Genomic DNA, 19,914 nt, shown 5'->3' with positions numbered 1-19,914 from the left:
TACGTTTTAGTCAGTACTTAAATCAGTTTATACGATTTCTGTTTTTACCATGAGTGAGAAGTGTGTAGCCGGCCGTTGTGGCCGTGCGGTTCTAGGCACTACAGTCTGGAACCGCGTGACCGCTACGGTCGCAGGTTCGAATCCTGCCTCAGACATGGATGTGTGTGATGTCCTTAGGTTAGTTAGGTTTAAGTAGTTTCAAGTTCTAGCGGACTGATGACCTCAGATGTTAAGTCCCATAGTGCTCAGAGCCATTTGAACCATATGAGAAGTGTGTGACGTGCCGTAGGATCGTTAGTTCCGGGGTATGGTGTGATGGGTGCTGTAGTTTCTTTCATTGGGGCGAATGTAGTGGCGTGAGAAATGGGGATATAAATGAGGCTCACCAGTGGTATTGTAGGATCTGAAGTAGAGATAGGAAAATACTAGAACAGGAAGGGAAAATTGCAGATCTTCAAGCTGACCTAGACAAGGCAAGGGAGGACATGGACAGGTTAAAGAGGGAGAAGGGTGAATAGAGATGGGAAGTGGCAACAGATAATAGGGGGAACAGACAAAGGAGAGCAACAGACAGCTTTATCATTAATCTTGAAAATAGATTTGACCTGTTGCCTCAGTCAGAGTCGAATGAGCCTCATGTTGATGAAGCTGTAGAAAGGGCACAACAAGCTTTCAAGGACTTGAAAAAGGTAGGGAAATTTGTAAAGAGAAAGAAAGTTCTGTTGTTAGGTAGTTCCCGTGGTAGAGGTGTTGACCAACTACTGCAGGAAAATCTAGGTCGAGAGTACCTGGTCACAAACTTTTTCAAGCCTAGTGCAGATCTGGGTCAGGTAACAGAGGATTTAGGTTCTTTATACAAGAATTTCACAAAGGAGGATGCCGTGGTTGTAGTGGGTGGTCCGGGAAATAGCACTGACAGAGGCTCTGAATATTCCATAGAGCGTGACCTGGTGAAGATAGCATCAGAAGCGAAGCATACGAGTGTGGGATTTGTGTCTGTGTTGAGACGCCATGATCAGACTCATTTGAACTCTTCCATCGGGAGGGTGAACTTGGAGATGGAGCGGCTGCTTAGGACGGATATAGGGTCCCATATTGGTTTGAGTCCTGTGGATGCTATCGATCGGTGGGACTACACTAGGCATGGCCTTCACCTCAATAGGAAAGGCAAGGGAAAACTGTTGATTGCAGAAAACGTAAGGGAGGACACCGTCACAAGTGGTAAAATATCAGTGGTCACAGGTGTCAGAGGGATGCCTTTTTTGGGATAGGGAAGGGGGAAAGAAAACGAGTTTTAAGAGAGATTGGCGGAAACAGTTTGAGAAAACAGATGGACAGGAGTCAGATTTTAGCATACAGCCTCCATTTAAACAATGTTTAACAGAAAGTAATCAGAAACTGCCAGTTCATCTTCGCCAAAGCAGTTATAATCCCATTAGTATGCACTATCCGTTATGTTTATTACACCAGAACATTCCGGGACTCAGAAATAAAGTTGATGAACTACCCATTTGTATCGATGAAATGAATTCATCTAACTAAATTGACATAATCTGCCTCTCTGAACATCAAGTGACCACTGGTATAGATATGTTAGACATTTCAGGATTTGAGCTAGCTTCCTACTTCTGCAGAGTAGATATGGATGGAGGAGGAGTTGCCACATTTATTAAAAACTGCCATAAATTCAAGAACATTGACATTAATAAATTCTGTTTAGAGCAGCATCTAGAAGCATGTGCAACAGAAGTAGAGTTCCATAACAGATCCTATATAATAGTAACTATTTGCCTAGCATCTGCAGGAAATTATAATCTATTTATAAATCCTCTAGAAGCTCTTTTGGGTTATTTAACTAGATGAAACAAAGAAATTCTGATTGCTGGTGACTTTACTACAGATTTTCTAATTCAATCTTCCAGTAAACATTTACTGCAGTTAGTAATGTTGTCTTTCAATCTAATTCACACTGTAAACTTTCCAACTAGGATCACTAAATCCTCAAGGACAGCCACTGATAAAATTTTTATAGACAAATCGAAGGAACAAAATCAAATCATGAAACCTGTAATAGATAGACTATCAGATCATGACATGCAGCTCCTTGTTTTAGATGTAAATTCTAAGCAGATTATCAAGACTGCTAAATCCGAGTACAGGAGAGTAGTCAATCAACCAAAAATTACATGTTTTAGAAAACTGCTCAAAGATATAAACTGGAAGGGTTTTATAGTGCTCATGACATGAATGAAAAATATAACACATTCATGAACAATGTCAGTACCATGTTTGAAAACTGTTTTCCTCTAAAAGTTACTCAAATTAAACAGAAGTCTATAACAAAACCATGGATCATACAAGGAATAAAGATTTCCTGTAAGACAAAAAGGAAAATGTATCTGTCGACCAAGAATAGCTCCAATACTGACGATTTAGCTAAATACAAGGATTACTGTAAAATATTAAAAACAGTAATTCAGACATATAAACAAATGCACTACGAGAAGAAGACAGCAATGTCAGGGAACAAAATAAAAACAATATGGGATATAGTGAAAGAGGAGACTGGTAGAACCAGAAAGGAACAGGAGCAAATAGCACTATGGGTGATGACACATTAGTAACCGATGGGCATAGTGTGGCAAATCTGTTTAACAAGTACTTTATATCTGTTACTGATAGAATGGGATTGTCAGGATCAGTAAATAATGCCCTTGAATATCTGAAACTAGCCTTTACAAATAGCTTCAGGTACATGAATACGTCACTCACTTCACCAAAAGAAGTAACTTCCATAATAAAATTTTTAAAACAAAGCATTCTAGTGGTTATGATGAAATATCAACAAAGTTAATTAGGGCATGTTCTTGTGAGTTTAGTACAATTCTAAGTTACTTGTGTAACCAGTCAATTATAACTGGGACATTTCCTGACTGGCTAAAATATGCAGATGTTAAGCCTCTATTCAAGAAAGGGGATAAAGAGATACCATCAAACTACAGACCGATTTCACTTTTGCCAGCATTCTCAAAAATTTTAGAAAAGTAATGTAGAGGCAGCTTCTCAATCATCTGACCACAAATAACATATTATCAAGAACACAGTTTGGATTTCTGAAGGGTACTGATATCGAGAAAGCTATTTACACCTACAATAAAAATGTACTTAATTCATTAAATAACAAGTTACAAGCAGCAGGTATTTTCTGTGATTTGTCAATGGCATTCGATTGTGTGAACCAAAACATCCTTTTAAATAAATTAGAATTCTATGGAGTCAGGGGCAGTGCTGCAAAATGGTTCAAGTCATACCTCACTAACAGGAAACAAAGGTTGTCAGTGCAATGGGCTAGTGAATTAAGTCATCAGTCATCATCAGAATGGGAAGAAATTACATGTGGTGTCCCACAAGGATCCATCTTAGGGCCATTGCTTTTTCTTGTGTACATTAATGATCTCTCATCAGTTACACTGCCAGAAGCAGAGTTCATTTTGTTTGCAGATAACACAAGTATTGCAATAAATAGTGTGTCGAGTGTAGTTCTAGAAAGATCTGCTAATGATATTTTAATGGATATTAATAAATGGTTTAAAGCCAACTCACTGACATTAAACTTCTAAAAGACTCACTATATGCAATTCAGAACCTGTAAGAGGTTTCCACCCAGCATATGCATAAAGTATGAAGAAGAGCAGATAGAAGAGGTGGACAGTCTTAAATTCCTGGGATTGCAACTTGATAATAAATTCAGTTGGAAGGAGCACACCACAGAACTGCAGAAATGCCTTAAAAAATCGGTATTTGCAGTTCGAGTGTTAGCAGACATAGGCGACATAAAAATGAAAAAGCTTGCATACTTTGCCTACTTTCATTCCACAATGTCATATGGTATAATATTTTGAGGTAACTCTTCAAGTCAAACAAAAGTTTTCACAGTCCAAAAGCGTGTAATACGTATTATTTGTGGAGTAAATTCACGGACGTCCTGTAGAAACCTCTTCAAAGAACTGGGTATACTAACTACTGCCTCTCAGTGTATTTACTCCTTAATGAAATTTGTCCTAAATAAGATATCTCTTTTTCCAACAAATAGTTCATACATACAATACCAGGAACAAAAATGATCTGCACAAGGACTTAAAAGCACTTACTTTAGTTCAAAAATGGGTCCACTACTCATCTTCAATAATTTGCCAGCAAACACAAAAAATTTAGTCACAAATAAGGATCAGTATAAAAGGACCCTGAAAGACTTACTAGTGGCCAACTCCTTCTACTCCATCGACGAATTTTTTAATACAAACAAATGATGTATTGTATATATTCATACTATTTGTATTGTTATTTCAGCTTAAAAAAAATTGACATGTTCCACACCCACGAGGATCTCCTCAGCACGGATCTATGGAACGAAAAACTAATCTAATCTAATCTAATCACAAGGTTATGGTCAAGAATGCTCCAGTGAAGTGTTATAGGGTCACTCTTGTTCTCTGTACACAGCAATCTAAGACTGTTTGCTGATGAATCTGTAGTATATGGGTAAATATCGTCGTTGAGTGACTGTAGAAAAATATAGGATGACTCTGATGGAATTTCTATTTGGTATGCTGAATGGTAGCTTGGACTAAATGTAGCAAAATGTAAGATAATGCAGATAAGAAGAAATAAACGACCCTGTAGTGTTCGAATTTAGCATTAATAGTGTACTGTCCATCATTTTGATTTGCAGCTCCTTGTATTGGCCGTGTTTGTAATTAAAATTGGTTGGATGTGAGGTCCACCAGTTATGCAAAACACCGTTTTTCTCAGTACCCAAACATGTTTCGGCACCACTGTGCCATCATCAGTAGGTTTTCGTTTTTATTTATTCTTTACATTTGGTGTGCATGAATTTTCTGGATCACTTGTGTGTTAATTATTACAGGTGGCCTGTCATGTTTTCGTGTGGCAAGTACTTCCATTCTCCGCATAATGCTGAGGTGTTGTGATGCACGTATAATTATAACAAGTATTTTTTACAAATAACGTAGTAAAACACTTTTCACTTCACCAGAACACAGTGTAATTCACGTAACTATAACAAGTATGTTATGTGTGATTCACACTGTGTTCTGTTGAAGTGAAAAGTGTTTTACTACGCCGTTTGTGAAAAATATTTGTTATAGTTACATGTGCATCACAACACCTCAACATTATGCGGAGAACGGAAGTACTTGCCACACGAAAGCATGACAAGCTACCTGTAGTAATTAACACACGGCCCCTACAATTCAGAAGTGTGCTGCTCGATTTGTGAGTGGTAGGGTCTATCACCACACTTTGTCAACCCAAATGGGATTCTTTTCTGGGCCAATGTAGAGGCTGGCCAATGGCATCTTCTGTTCACCCTGTGAGTGAACAGGTGGCTGTCCCTTCAGCAGCGTCTGAGCAGGAACACATGGCAGGGGTTTGCCAGTTATAGGGCGTCCAATGTTAGGCGCATTATGGAGCCCCTTAGGAAGATAGCTTTGAGGGCTGGAAAGAAAGCCAGTGTTCACTCGACATGTCCCCTGGGGGACTCATCCGAGATGTGGAGGGGACCTTGACTGTAGCTGTCAAGTGTACAGGGTCCAGTCGTCGCGGTTCGGGCACCGAGTGGTGTAAGTTCGCGAACCTCTTGTCGACCCCTGTTCACTAGTCTGGATATTTTGATATTGGTCTCTAAATATGTATATTCTTTACTGTCGTTTCTTGTTAACAATATCAGCTTATTCCCAAGAATAAGCAGCTTTCACTTAGTTAATACTCGGCATAAATCCAACCTCCATTTGTATCAGACTTCCTTAACTCTTGAGCAGAAAGTTGTGCAGTATACTGCTATATCCATTTTCAATAAACTACCAAAATAGTTAAAGAATCTTAGCAGTAGTCCACGCGCTTTCAAATCGAAAATGAAGAGTTTTTTGCAAAATTAAGCTGATTCTTATGTTATAATGTTAATTGCGTGTACATAAACTTAAGGCTTAAATTTTGTTGGGTTCATAAACATTTTATTTTATCAGTTATTACTTTTATGTTGTAATTTCATGTACTGACACGTTGCATGACCTTGGAGATTTGCTCCTCAATTTTGTCCTACGGAAGTTGACGTGTAAATAAATAAAATAACTAAAAATAGCTGTTTTGTTGGTAGAGGAGGTTGACCAAGTGAAGGAGATGGGACCTGCTCCACCAGCTGAGGACAGATGTACCGCCTTCCCTCCCTTTCCTCCACCCTTCCCCCCCCCCCCCCCCCCCCCGCCCCCGCGCGAGTGAGAGTGCAGACTACTTACCCTGGCCAGCAAGGTGTAGATCTCGAGCTCAGCGAATCTGCGGCCGATGCACATCCTGGGGCCGAAGCCGAAGGGCATGAAGGCGAAGGGGTGCGCTGTCTGGGCAGAGTGTACGTCCTTGAGCCATCGCTCAGGAATGAACTCGGAGGCTCGTGAGAAGTGTTCATTCGAGTTGGTGAGCACTATGTTGGCCAGCACCATATCCACCTGTCGACAAAGACATCAAACAGTCCAGACTGTGTTCACGTGTGTTAAGCAATAGACAAAATGTTAGCCTACACCCCCCCCCTCCCCTAGCCCTAAAACAGCAAAGTGGTTCCCTTGGAGCGCTGTAGATGGTGTAGAAACCATAGCTGTGCAAGAGATTAAGCTGATAAGAAAGACTATGCCATTTTCCACCAGGATTGTGAATCAACCAGTCTTACTTGTGAATGGGGTGGGTGGTGGAACAAGGGGGACTGAAATACCAGCACCAACGTGCGATCGGCGGCTCATCATCACCACAGGGCAGAGCACAAGCTTACAACGGTGCTGCAGCAGGACATGGACAAGTCTAATTATTAATTACAACAACATAGTTGCTAAAAGTTAAATGTACAATCAACTTTACTTTTAAGGTGGCAATGTTTTGCACCTTACAATGATTCAGTTTCTACTCCTTGCTGCGTGATTAATCTGAAATTAGGAACTATCTGATAGATTCTCTATTGTTATGAAGACGTTTAAATGTGACTGACACCACAGAGTGCACTTTCCCACTAATTCTTAATGCTCATTGCATCATAGGTGATTGGTTTTTGTTATCAAAGATTGTGTGCCGAGAGGAACAAGATGCAGAAATGGGACATAGGTCTCACAGTGTGTGTGCAGGCAGAGCTGTCCAGCCCAGAACTGCCGAGCAGTGTGGGGATGCGGTATCCCAGCTTTCAAAGGTGGTCTCCCAGTCCAGTTTACTGTGGGAGGTCCCTCAACCACACGCTGATCAATTCAAGGTCCTTTCATGTTAGAGTGGTTGCCGACCTCACAGATTGCATCAAGAGAGTGCAGACACAGTGTATTCCTGAGCTCGATGGACCCTTGCAGTCAAGTCTAGAAATCTTGTTGAACAATACAGAGAAAGTCTGGAATGTCCTAAGCGACATTGGTGGCGCCATCAGCCGTGCGCCAGGCTGCTTACCGCGAATTTTTCGATGAGTGACCGCCAGTTGGTGGAATTTTGTTTAGACGACATAGTGGAGATGAATTCTAGAAGTTCCGAAGCCAAAAACCAAACTAAAGTTGCTGGTCGGTCAGCAGTTGGAAGAGTGAGCAGAGAGGGAGACTAGTCAGGGAATTCTATGATTATGATTCACTGTGCAGGCTTAGGAGGGAGGAAATCAGAGGTTTGCGGCAGAGCCGGTACTTTTGAGAAAGGGTCTTCGATCTGGACGCCCGTGGGGAACAGACGTCTTCCGTGTCAGCTCTTTTCGACGACGGACAGACTTACTATCTTTTGCTCTCTGGCAAGCTTGTAATTTAGCACGTAGTTAGGCCGCTGTACCTGTTGCAAACTTAGACGATTCTGAACTTCGCCTTCTCGCTGGGAATTGTCGTTCATTATGCAGCATACGGTGGTCTTGAGAGCACTTCTCGTATTACACTGTCATATTGAGACGTTTCTGAATTTCGCCTTTATGGCTGGGATTTCATATCTCTCGTCTGCTGTGTGCAGAGAAGCTACAAGCCAGTATTCAGATTTAGTATTTTGTGGGCCGCAGTCTGCTGTCCATGGTCTTGTATTTTATCGTTCAGAATAGTCTGAAGGACTGAAGCGTTGCCGACGGCGCAGATTTCTTCGAGAATCGTCACTCCGTTTCGCCACCACGTTATATTCACGGTCATATTGCAATTCGCTCCGGCATTATAGGGGTGTAAAAGTAAATTGCTGTGATCACTGTTAACGTATTTTTTATCTCCACTGAGGGTTTGCACCTAGTGTTCAGGAGTAGTTTCTTCTAGAGTTTCGTGCTGCGGCGATGTCAGTCATTTCACGGATCACGTTCCAACAAACGAGGCAGAAGTAGGCAGTTGATTGCTAGTATTAGTTTAGAGGGACTTTTATTTTGTTTTATATCTCCATTGGACAATTATGTCATTGTTTAATCTTGATTTAAATGGGTTCTGACTTAAGATACATTTGTATAGTGCAGAGTTGCATTTATTCTTTGAACAGAGATTAGTTTGCCATGATCAATGATGTTTATTATTTTGTGTTTTTTTATTAATAATGTTTTGATCTAATAGTGAATTTTGATTAGCTTGAGGACGAGAATATAGTCTGAATATCCTAGAAAATCTCAGAGAAATCCATAGGATATGCTCTAGTTGTAGAATATTCATTGTGATGTAACTTTATAAATGACAGGGCCACTCTTCGTATCGCATTAGTTAAGTCAGTTACGTAACTTTACACACTTGTAAGTACCCTTGGTCTTTCTTCCTCCATACACCGAGAATTAAGACGTGTTAGAAATATCCTAGAACCACTGATCCTGGACCTGTAGCATAAGGGGTCAATATTCATGTCAAGCACAATCAAATTAGAAAAATATGCTTTAATATTCTCAACAGTTCACATTATTGCGATTTGGATAATACACACATTAAAAAAGAGTTTTGCATCACCTCACTTCCGAGCGTTCCGGAACCTGCACAGAAAACTGGAATGGAGATCAATATAAAAATCATTTCCGCACTTTTTATTGTTCATTAAAACCACACATTGCATGTTGTACCACCAAACAGCGAGACATTCAAAGGTGGTGGTCCAGACTGCTGTACACACCAGCACCTCTAATATCCAGTAGCACGTCCTCTTGCATTGATTCATGACTGTATTCATCGTGGCATACTATCCACAAGATCATCAAGGCACTGTCGGTCCAGATTGTCCCACTCCTCAACGGCGATTCGGCGTAGATCCCTCAGAGTAGCTGGTGGGTCGCGTCGTCGATAAACAGCCCTTTTCATTCGATCCCAGGCATGTGCGTTAGGATTCATGTCTGGAGAACATCCTGGCCGCTAAGGTCGAGCGATATCGTTATCCTGAAGGAAGTCATTCACAAGATGTGCATGATGGGGACGCGAATTGTCGTCCATGAAGACGAATGCCTCGCCAATATGCTGCCCATATGGTTGCACTAACGATCGAAGAATGGCATTCACGTATCGTACAGCCGTTACGGCGCCTTCCGTGACCACCAGCGGCGTACGTCGGCCCCACATAATGATACCCCAAAACAGCAGGGAACCTCCACCTTGCTGCACTCGCTGCACAGTGTGTCTAAGGCGTTCAGCCTGACCAGGTTACCTCCAAACACGTCTCCGACGATTGTCTGGTTGAAGGCATATGTGACACTCATCGGTGAAGAGAACGTGATGTCAATCCTGAGCGGTCCATTCGGCATGTTGTTGGGCCCATGTGTACCGCGCTGCATGGTGTCGTGGTTGCAAAGATGGACCTCGCCATGGACGTCGGGAGTGAAACTGCGCATCATGCAGCCTATTGCGTACAGTTTGAGTCGTAACTCGACGTCCTGTGCCTGCATGAAAAGAATTATTGAACATGGTGGCGTTGCTCTCAGTGTTCCTCCGAGCCATAATCCGTAGATAGCGGTCATCCACTGCAGTAGTAGGCCTTGGGCGGCTTGAGCGAGGCATGTTATCGACAGTTCCTGTCTCTCTGTATCTACTCCATGTCCGAACAACATCGCTTTGGTTCACTCCGAGACGAGTGGACAATTCCCTTGTTGAGAGCCCTTCCTAGCACAAAGTAACAATGTGGACGCTATCTAACCGCGCTATTGACCGTCTAGGCATGGTTGAACTATAGACAACATGAGCCGTGTACCTGTTTCCTGGTTGAATGACTGGAAATGATCGGTTGTAGTACCCCCTCCATCTAATAGGCGCAGCTTATGCATGGTTGTTTACATCTTTTGGTGGGTTTAGTGGCATCTCTGAACAGTCAAAGGCATTGTGCCTGTGATACAATATTCAAAGTCAACGTCTAAGTTTAGGGGTTCTGGGAACCGGGGTGATGCAAAACTTTTTGTGATGTGTGTATAACTTAAATATAGTGTTATTCTAAATACAGAAAATTTGAACTCCTGCATTAATTACAATATTTTCTGGTGTTGAGTCTTAAACTGAATACCCTTCTTGTTCGCTATGTCGATAGAAACGGCATTATACGTTTATTGTCCGGTTTCTTCCTAAGGTAGCCTAATTGTTATTCAAATACCGATCACAAAATTCATGGAAAAAGTAAGTTATGTGCACTCAAAGGTGAAGCATTTACAGAAGTGTGCACACCGCCCCATCAACTAAAAAAGATTGGAGACTGGATTTGCTAAATAAGGAAAATTTAAGACGGTGGTTTCATTGTGTAAGATGTTGTACATAGCTTCCTCCCCTCTTAAGAACACTGCACAGAATGTGTATACAGCAATGTGCAACTGTGATAAAAATCCTTGTTTGAGATGTTCAACTTTCGTATCAATTTCGTACCTTCTTCTCTGTCTTGGCGAATCATCAGATCCATTGTGCAGTTTGTTGTTCTCTGTTAGTTTTTTATTGCTGAAGTCAAATCTCGGCAACTGTGATCATTTTACCCTTAAAAGAATTGTCCTCTTTTTTAGTTTCAATCAAGTAGCAGCGAGAATCGATACATTCTTGTTTTTGCGCGGGATTCAAGGTGTTCGAGACGAACTTCGCAGACATTTTTCTCTTCTTCGAAACATTCTGGAGAATACATGGTTGTAGCTCTGCCACAAGTTGGGTTAAGAAGTATCTTTTTTCTTTCTTGATGGTGACTAGTTTCAGACACCTATGTCCATTTTTAAACCACCCGTATCGGAAGTGTAACAATGCAGGCGAGAGCCCATGTAGACTGACCCTGCAGTGACGATAAAAGCGGCACTATGGCCGAGTCAACGACAGTGGTCTATTTACTGTTACTGACTCGGCTATAGCGTGCCATTGATTGTCACTGCAGGTTCAGTTTTTGTACATAGGCTTTCACCTGTATTGTTACAGTTACAGTACGGATGGTTTATAAATGGACATAGATGTCAGAAAGTAGTCACCATCGAGAAATAAAAAAAAGGTACTTCCTAATGCAATTTTTGACGGAGATACAACCATTTTTTTTCAATTATAAAACAAGTTGCGACCTAGTTTTCATCTGCAGCATGTTGCAAATTCATAAATTCTGGAGAATGTCTTCCACACTTGAGTTGGAGATGCACATTTCATTGTTCAATTGCGATTTTAGACACAACAACGTTGACACACTACGACCGCACGTCGACTAGTTAACACTGCCCGCTCAAAACTGACTGGTCGAATGCGTATCTGGTCCAGCTGCTACCGCAGTTACTGCACTGACGTCGCTGATACGTCAGGAATAAAATTTATCTGCAAACTTTTGGGATGGGCAGTGTATTTATGTCAGGTAAAATTGTAAGGATGGTTAATTTCTGTCCACTCATAGTTCATAGCTCCATAAACTTCATATATTGATAGGAAAACCTAGTTCCATTGGTACTGTATTAATCAACCACGATAGTCGCTTATAATTAATTGTAATGACTTACCCATAATGTGTTCTTTGGTTCAGGCGACTATTTGTACATCACCTAATCTTAAACCACAAAAGGAAGTAGCATTACAGACATCTAGCTCACAAACATACAGGGTGGTCGGAAATTCCCGTTACAAACTTCTAGGTCATGTAGAGGGTAGTTCGTACATAATATCTTGAATAGGAACCCACGCCCGGAAACGTATCGTTTGCTTTCCACGACGGTTTCAATGCAGATGATTATCTCCACACCCACGTGAGGAATGTACTAAGGCGTGACCCAGTACAATTGTTGCAATCCATTTGAAAAGAATAGTGACTTGTTTCGTTATTACTTACGCATTTGCATTACAACTTACACCTTATGGTTTATATTAGTCGACAACAATAAGAACTCAGCATCTACGGCACCAGCCGCAACGTACCGATGCATTACAACACCGTCCGATGTGGCGAACATCAACATTGTTACACACATTGTGCCTCCGAAGCATGTTCTGGTACACTCTCTCAATCCCACCTGGTGTCACTTCAATGTCTTGTGCAGCGGCCAGAACTCATGCCAGCAGATCTTCCTCAGTCTCTACAGGTGTCTCATAAAGTAGGCTCTTCATACGACCCCACAAGAAGTCGTCCATAGGGGTTAAATCTGGCGATAGTGGCGGCCACGCGGCTGGACCACCATGGTCTATCCATCTTTCACCATACCGTCTGTTGAGATGTCTCCGGACAGCCCGTGAAAAGTGAGGTGGTGTTCCATCATGCTGAAACCACATTTCCTGACGGAAATTCAATGGCACAGCTTCCAAGAACGGGTCCAGTATGTGTCGTAGGAGGACTAAGTATACGGGACCCGTGAGCTTGGGTGGAAGAAAGTATGGTCCAATCACATGACCGTTCAGAATACCTGCCCACATGTTAATTCCAAACCTGTCTTGAAATCCTTGAACATGCGTGGCATAAGGGTTTTCGTCCGCCCAGACATGGCTATTTCGAGCATTCAGAACACAATCCCTTGTGAACCTATATTCATCTGAGAAGAGAACTCGACATGGAAACAGGGTGGCGCGTCGATGCAACGGTGCAGGAACCATGTGCAGAAGGCGAAAAGTTGTGGAAAGTCAGCTGGACCCATAGCGTGTACCCTTTGTAAGTGGTATGGATGTAATTGTTGCTCATGCAGGATGTCCAAGACTGTACTGTGACCAACAGCCATTGCACGCGCAATTGTTCGCGAACTCGTTGACAGGTTATCTTCAATGCGACACAGTACACCTTCTTCAAATTCGGGAGTGCGGCGTCGCCGTGGAGCACCACAGTCTGTAAAGACATTGCTTTCCCCGAAAGTCGACAATATTTTTTTTTCTTTTGTGCATTACCTTGTCATACTACGTATGTATCATTTATTTCAACTATTCTTTATTTGTTAATACGTCGCTTTGTTTCTTCATTCATTTTGCTACTGTTTTATATTTTATATTGTACGAATATGAACGTTCTGGTTTTATATGCTTTGTAAATCTTTGGTTAGGCTAGGAGAAGTACTGTGTCAGAGAGAGAGGGAACGAGTATCGATAGAGAACGTGCGAGTTGTTGTGGTATCGTGGCCGGTTCACGGGTGGTGAAACGTTGCAAAGTTCGGCGTGAAAGACGGTGATACGCGGAGGAACAATTGATTACAGTGCGTGCACTGTGTTAATAGGAGATCGTGCATTATTAAGTGAACAGTAAAACCTGAAAAGTATATCGACTGTTTGCGGTGAAGATTTTACATACTGTGTGAACTTGCGACAATTAGTCGTGGACCAGACACCACTGTCGTGTGGAGACATTAACTGTTAGAATTGCGTGAAACTGGAACAAACCAAAATGTTAAGTAAAAGAACAGTGCTGTGATTTGATCAAGAAACATTTATTATATCATCCAAACTGTCTTAAAGACGACGACGTAAATTGAACTGACGTTTAACGGACTGTTATAGTGATAAACACATGTGACTGTTTTCCTGTGGCAACACGGTGAAAGAACTGTGCGAAGTATTGGCATTAACCGGCTATATATCGTAAATACTAAAGACATTGCATAATTCCGACTTACCCGCACCGCGTGATTAATAAGCTTTTAATAACAAACCGTCGCGCGCGTAACGACAACGCACACACTGGAACTATTATTATCGCGCCAGTGCTGCCAGCTGATTCGACTACAACGGAGACGTGGACCACCGCCGTAACTGGAATATTAATGAAACAGGAGGATCCATCATTATCTTCACGCCACGAACCAGGATTAAGTTCACACATCGTCCGCGTGGACCACCGCTGACGTCATCGCACTGCCTGCAGCAACAGTTAAGGTTCAAAATTATTCAAATGGCTCTGAGCACTATGCGACTTAACTTCTGTGGTCATCAGTCGCCTAGAACTTAGAACTAATTAAACCTAACTAACCTAAGGTTCAAATGGCTCTGAGCACTACGGGACTTAACTTCTGAGGTCATCAGTCCTCTAGAACTTAGAACTACTTAAACCTAACTAACCTAAGGACATCACACACATCCATGCCCGAGGCAGGATTCGAACCAGCGGTCGTAGCGGTCGCTCGGTTCCAGACTGTAGCGCCTAGAACCGCACGGCCACTCCGGCCGGCAACAGTTAAGGCATTAAAAGAAAATTATTACGCTCTCTCTCATTTCAATATTAAAGACAATTGCAGTTAAATTATCTATTTTAAAATAGTTACAATATCAAGGTTCAATTTTGTTTAGTTCCAATAAATATTCTTTTCATTATTTCGTCTTGTTGACAGTGTTGAAAACCCGGCAAATTAAAGTTCAATTAATAATTTTCTTTCAAAATTCTTCTCAGACATTTTGCTGCTCATCACAAGTTTATTTTAATGTTTGTGTGTAACTTCTTTTGGAGGGAATATATATTTTATTTTTTGTGCAGTAAATTTAGCTACCATAAAATTATGCATATTACCAGCTGATGCTGTCCGCCATTACTGCTTGAAAACTGGCCAATAGTAATTTTGCACCTATTTTCTCATTTGCTGTCAGCTTCAAAACAAAATTACGTATTTCGTGGGCATTTTTTTTACTGGAGTTACATGGACTTTAATTGTTCATTTGGCCCCCGCTAAAGTGATTTATCGCATCTATATAATAATTGTACTGAATTACCTAATTTATTTTTTATTACGTAAACGTTGGCATACCATATTTAGATTAAAATTGACGTCTTATTCTGCACGTTCTGACAAAGACTATGCCTTTTTTTTGTTTCGTCCATGACTAACAGGGGTTGTCAGATTCCTTGCATAGGTCATGTTTTATTATTTAAAAGTTTTTTTTTTCAGAAGTAGAGAACCAGTTTCTTTACAAGTCCTGCCTCCTCACGGTGAAGGTACCCGTTTGGGCAAACAGTTTGTGCGATGGAGTGCGACGGTGTGGAAAACCTTCGTGATACAGCCGACTAACAGCTCTTGCGTTACCTCCAGTTTGGCCATTCACAAGGAGCATGTCTGTATATTCCGCAAACGTGTACTACACCATGTTTTCTCTATCGTGTCTACCCTGTTGCATACCAGGACAGCGAACTCTGAGACGTTTCTCTTGCCCTAAGCAGACGTTGACGAGGTACACATCTGAATTTTGAAACTGTCGTAGAACTGAAACGATACGATTCCGGACATGGGTTGCTATTCAAAATGTTCTATACTCACTACGCTCTACATGTCCTAGAAGTTCGTAACGGGAATTTACGACCACCCTGTATATCTCTATCCTTCTGTTCTGTAATGACACAGTTCTGTGGCACTTATTCAATACCAGAAGCAAAACACACACGTACACAGTGAATTCCACCAGAAAAAGAGATGTAACCTTCGTGAGGTGTGCCAGAATTTCATGACAAAATGGTTCAAATGGCTCTGAGCACTATGGGTCTTAACTTCTAAGGTCATCAGTCCCCTAGAACTTAGAACTACTTAAATCTAACTAACCTAAGGACATCACACACATCCATGCCCGAGGCAGGATTCGAACCTGCGACCGTAGCGGTCACGCGGTTTCAGACTGTAGCGCCTAGAACCGCACGGCCACCCCGGCCGGCAATATCATGACATTTTCGACTTCTGATAGGAGATAAGATAGAAGCTTATGCACATAGCAAAAGAAGTGTTGTTCCAGGGAATATTCTTAACAAAGAAGATCGCTGGTACTCCTTCTAGATGTAGTCAGTTTGAATCCTAGTGGTGTTTTCTCTTACTATAATTTACTAAGACATTGATATTTTCATTCACGAAATTCTAATTTATCAGAATTTGATTGATGAACATCAAGAATAAATCACACTTATTCCTTACTCACAGATGAAGTAAAATTTGAACATATAGAATTTGAATGTGTCGATCGATAGAGAATATAGACTTTTTTTTTGGACATCATGGTGCCGGTATTAAACCTCAAAGTTCTCCAGTGTATAATAAATTTTACTGCAGTTTTTGAGAGACGGTGCCAATATGAAGAGCAGCAACCGATCGTAGATCTGTCTACTCACCCCTCGAGGAATACGGTAGTTGCTGAGCACCAGGTTGTCCACCACGACCTTTCGGCCGCCCCCCACCGCCACCGGATGTAGTCTGCCAACATAGCAGCACGTACAACTCACTGCACTACTGTGAAGAAGTGCAGCTGATTCAAACAAGCTCTTAGCAGCGGATGCTGCGTTTAAGAACTATTAAAACCTTTAAAATATACATAGTTTTAGGGAAGACATTACAGATTTGATGGTAATAGTTTAAGATTCAACAAAGAAGACTGTGTATGTGGAAGAGATCTGGTGGCAGCAAGAAGTTTCAGACAAATTGTACAACGGCAAGAAAAAGATCTCAAAACCTGATTTTAAACTGGAAAGCATTTCAAGCACAGAAATGCACTCTGTCTATAGTTCATTTGTTATGAGCTGCAGGCTAAACTACCGAGATTTGTGAAAGAAATGAAATTAAGGAGATGAGATACGAATACAGAGATGGTTGAGAGGCCACAATTGACCAAACCGGCAGATAGGAACACTACAGATAACGTACAGATAGGTTTGAGAGATGAAATAATAAAGGCAGTACAGGATCAAATAGGATACTACGCAATAATAATGAATTTAGTTTGTGGAAAGAGAATGTATAAAAATTCAGCAAATAAATCAGGTAAGAGGGAATACTGACGACTAAAAGTGCGAAGTGTAAAATGTCTATACCGAAACAGTTAGAAGACAAATAAAAGGCTGACTAAGCATGCATGACTATGGGGAATATAGATGCTACATATAGGAAAATTAAAGAATCAGTTGTACAGAGTCTTAACGCCTGCGATGTCAGCAACCAACACCACATCAGTACTTTCAAGATACGTAACCCACAGGGGAGAGTTTTCCAGGAGACAGACAGCCATGCTTCGACCGTCCACCAGGGAGCGACCCAATTGCCGCTAGAGGCTGTGGGCTACATGGATCTATTCCCTTTCACAAGACACATGATCGAAAATAGGCCTGACTGTATCCTAGGGACGAGTGATATTTAGGGCAATAATCAGCAGATCAGGCCAGTTTATTACAAGTGAATTTCCTGAGCCAAGCGCCGATTATGCAAGGATTCCATCAATCAGGATTCTCACTCGAAAGGGGCCTCCATGACGTCACTGCCTTTCAGTACTGTCTTCGTGACCCTAGAGCTACCAGCTTTGGACTTGACAGCATTATCGGTCTTCTCGCCGAAGAAGACGGGGAATCTGTCTTTGTAGCAGACTTGTGGACTTGTACATTTATTCCTGTTTTACTTTCAAACGGCTACACACCGAACTTAGACAACTGTGCTCCCTAAAGGACTTAGACTTCTGTAACGTATGTGGTTAATGAACGTAGTCTCAATGACAACCTTGCCAGCCTTCAGCCACCAGAAGTACTATTATTCTATTTCAATAAGTAACTTACTTTTTGTTTCAGTCCACACTGGAGCAGACCTACTACTGATCTTTGATAAATAAATTTGATGAGTCATAGCTGCCTGGAAATTTTTTATATCGTCGTCGTCGGACACATGAGAATCGTTTGGAAAAATTAGAACTATGTGAATGAATATCAAGGGCTCTGATGGGATCCATTAATAAGCAAAGATGGCAACACTGAACGGTGGGAGTTATGTACCGAAGGGCTAAACAAGGAAAATTAACTTGTGCAATGTTTTAGAACGGGGAAAGAATTAGATGATATTGCAAGAAGAAAGATTTATGTCGAAACAAACCTGTTGAGAATGTTTGAGGTTCTTCACTAGAGATGACAAAACCATTCCACATGGTGTGCAAGATCTACGAAAGTGGCAAAATAGACTCAGGCTTCAAGAAGAATGTAATAATTCCTACTCCAAAGAAGACAGGTGTGAATATTACCGAACTATCAGCCTAACACGTCATGGCTGCAAATAATGCAACGAATTATTTACTGTAGAAGCTGACCTAGTGACAGATCACTTGGGTTCCAGACAATTGTAGGAATGTGCGGAGCCATACTAAGCCTATTACTTATTGCTTATTTTAGAAGTTAGGCTGAATAAAGGCAAACCTGCATTTTTTAGTTTTTATTTAGAGAAAGACATTGACGACATTTACTGGAATGCAGTAGCAGAGATAAAATACAGGAACCGGAAAGTTACCTATAACTTTTACAGAAATGGGACTATGGTTATATGAGTCGAAGAAAACGAAAGGGAAGCAATATTTGAGAAGGGAGTGAGACTGGGTTGTAGACTATCTCCAGAGTTATTCAGCAAACAGTCAAGAACACCAAGGACAAATTTGGATAGAAGATTAAAGTTAAGGGAGAAGAAATAAAAACCTGAAAGTTGTAATTCTCTGAGAAGCGGTAGAGGACTTGGAAAAGTAGGTAAGTAAAGTGGATAGAGCCCTGGAAACATGTTCTAACGAGGAGATAAACAATAGTAAAGGTATGGTAATGGAATGTAGTCGAATTTAATCAGGTGATACTGAGCAAATGAGACACTAGACGGTAGTAAATGAGTTACGATACTTGGATAGCAAAATAACTGATTACACAGAAGTAGGGGATATAAAGGAAGACTGGGAATAAGAAGAAAAACGTTCGTAAAAAAGGGAAATTTTTTAAGACTGAACATAAATTTAAATGTTAAGAAGTTATTTATGAAGGTACTGTATTTATGTGGAGTAAAAAGAATTACGGATGCGAAAAGTGAACGATAAGCAGTTCAGACAAGAAGGGAGTAGATGCTTTTGAAACGTCGTGATACAGAAAAATCTTGAAGGTTAGAGGGGTAAATAGAATAACTAATGAGGAGGTACGGAATGGAAATTGGAAAAGAAGAAATTTTCTGGAATAACTGGACCAGACGAAGGGAACGGTTCATTGGACAAATCCTGAGTTATCATGGAATCGTCAGTTTGCTAATGCAAGGAAACAAGGGAGATAAAAACTGTCGAGGATGACCTAGGGATGTGTACAGCAAACAAGTTCCAAGGGGTGTAGGTTACAGTAATTGAAATGAAGAGGCTTGTACAGTATAGGCTAGCGTAGATAGCTGGATCGGAATATAGGACTAAAGGTCACAACAACAACACTGATCTGACAGAACTATGGAGCCATCCACGTAACTCTAGTGTTGTACCGACAGTACGAGGAACACTATCAATGTTTTTCATTTGGTGCGATTCTTACCTAACCTCTTTTAGCGACATTAAGACTGCATAGTTATATGATGGAATAACAGACAGCATTTATTTTTCTGCTAACCAGTTTCACATTTACAAATAAATCATCATACTTCTGGAAGTATCCAAATGGTGACCAATTTTCTAATTTTTATGGATCTTGTACAGTAAGGATATGGTTACTTTTAGCAGCAGGACTTGTCACAACTTACAGCAACCATATCGATAGAAATGTTAC

At 41.1% G+C, this 19,914-nt stretch overlaps 1 protein-coding gene across 2 annotated transcripts in view; it reads right to left on the bottom strand.

Annotated features, from left to right (window-relative positions):
- The window catches only part of LOC126481539 (probable cytochrome P450 301a1, mitochondrial), a 138,103-nt gene that overhangs the window by 653 nt on the left and 117,536 nt on the right, over positions 1–19,914 (bottom strand). The window contains exons 10-11 of one of the 2 annotated variants that reach the window (XM_050105353.1): positions 16,501–16,582; positions 6,315–6,521 (exon numbers count right to left, since the gene is read on the bottom strand). In XM_050105353.1, the coding sequence (XP_049961310.1) occupies positions 6,315–6,521; positions 16,501–16,582 (289 nt within the window). The remainder of the gene's footprint in view (positions 1–6,314; positions 6,522–16,500; positions 16,583–19,914) is intronic. The other variant, XM_050105354.1, reaches the window with a different exon arrangement.

The sequence above is a fragment of the Schistocerca serialis genome, chromosome 5, assembly GCF_023864345.2.
Source record: "Schistocerca serialis cubense isolate TAMUIC-IGC-003099 chromosome 5, iqSchSeri2.2, whole genome shotgun sequence".
Taxonomy (NCBI): Eukaryota; Metazoa; Arthropoda; class Insecta; order Orthoptera; family Acrididae; genus Schistocerca; species Schistocerca serialis.
Note: the sequence above shows the minus strand (reverse complement) of the source record. Positions and strands in the feature narration are given on the sequence as shown.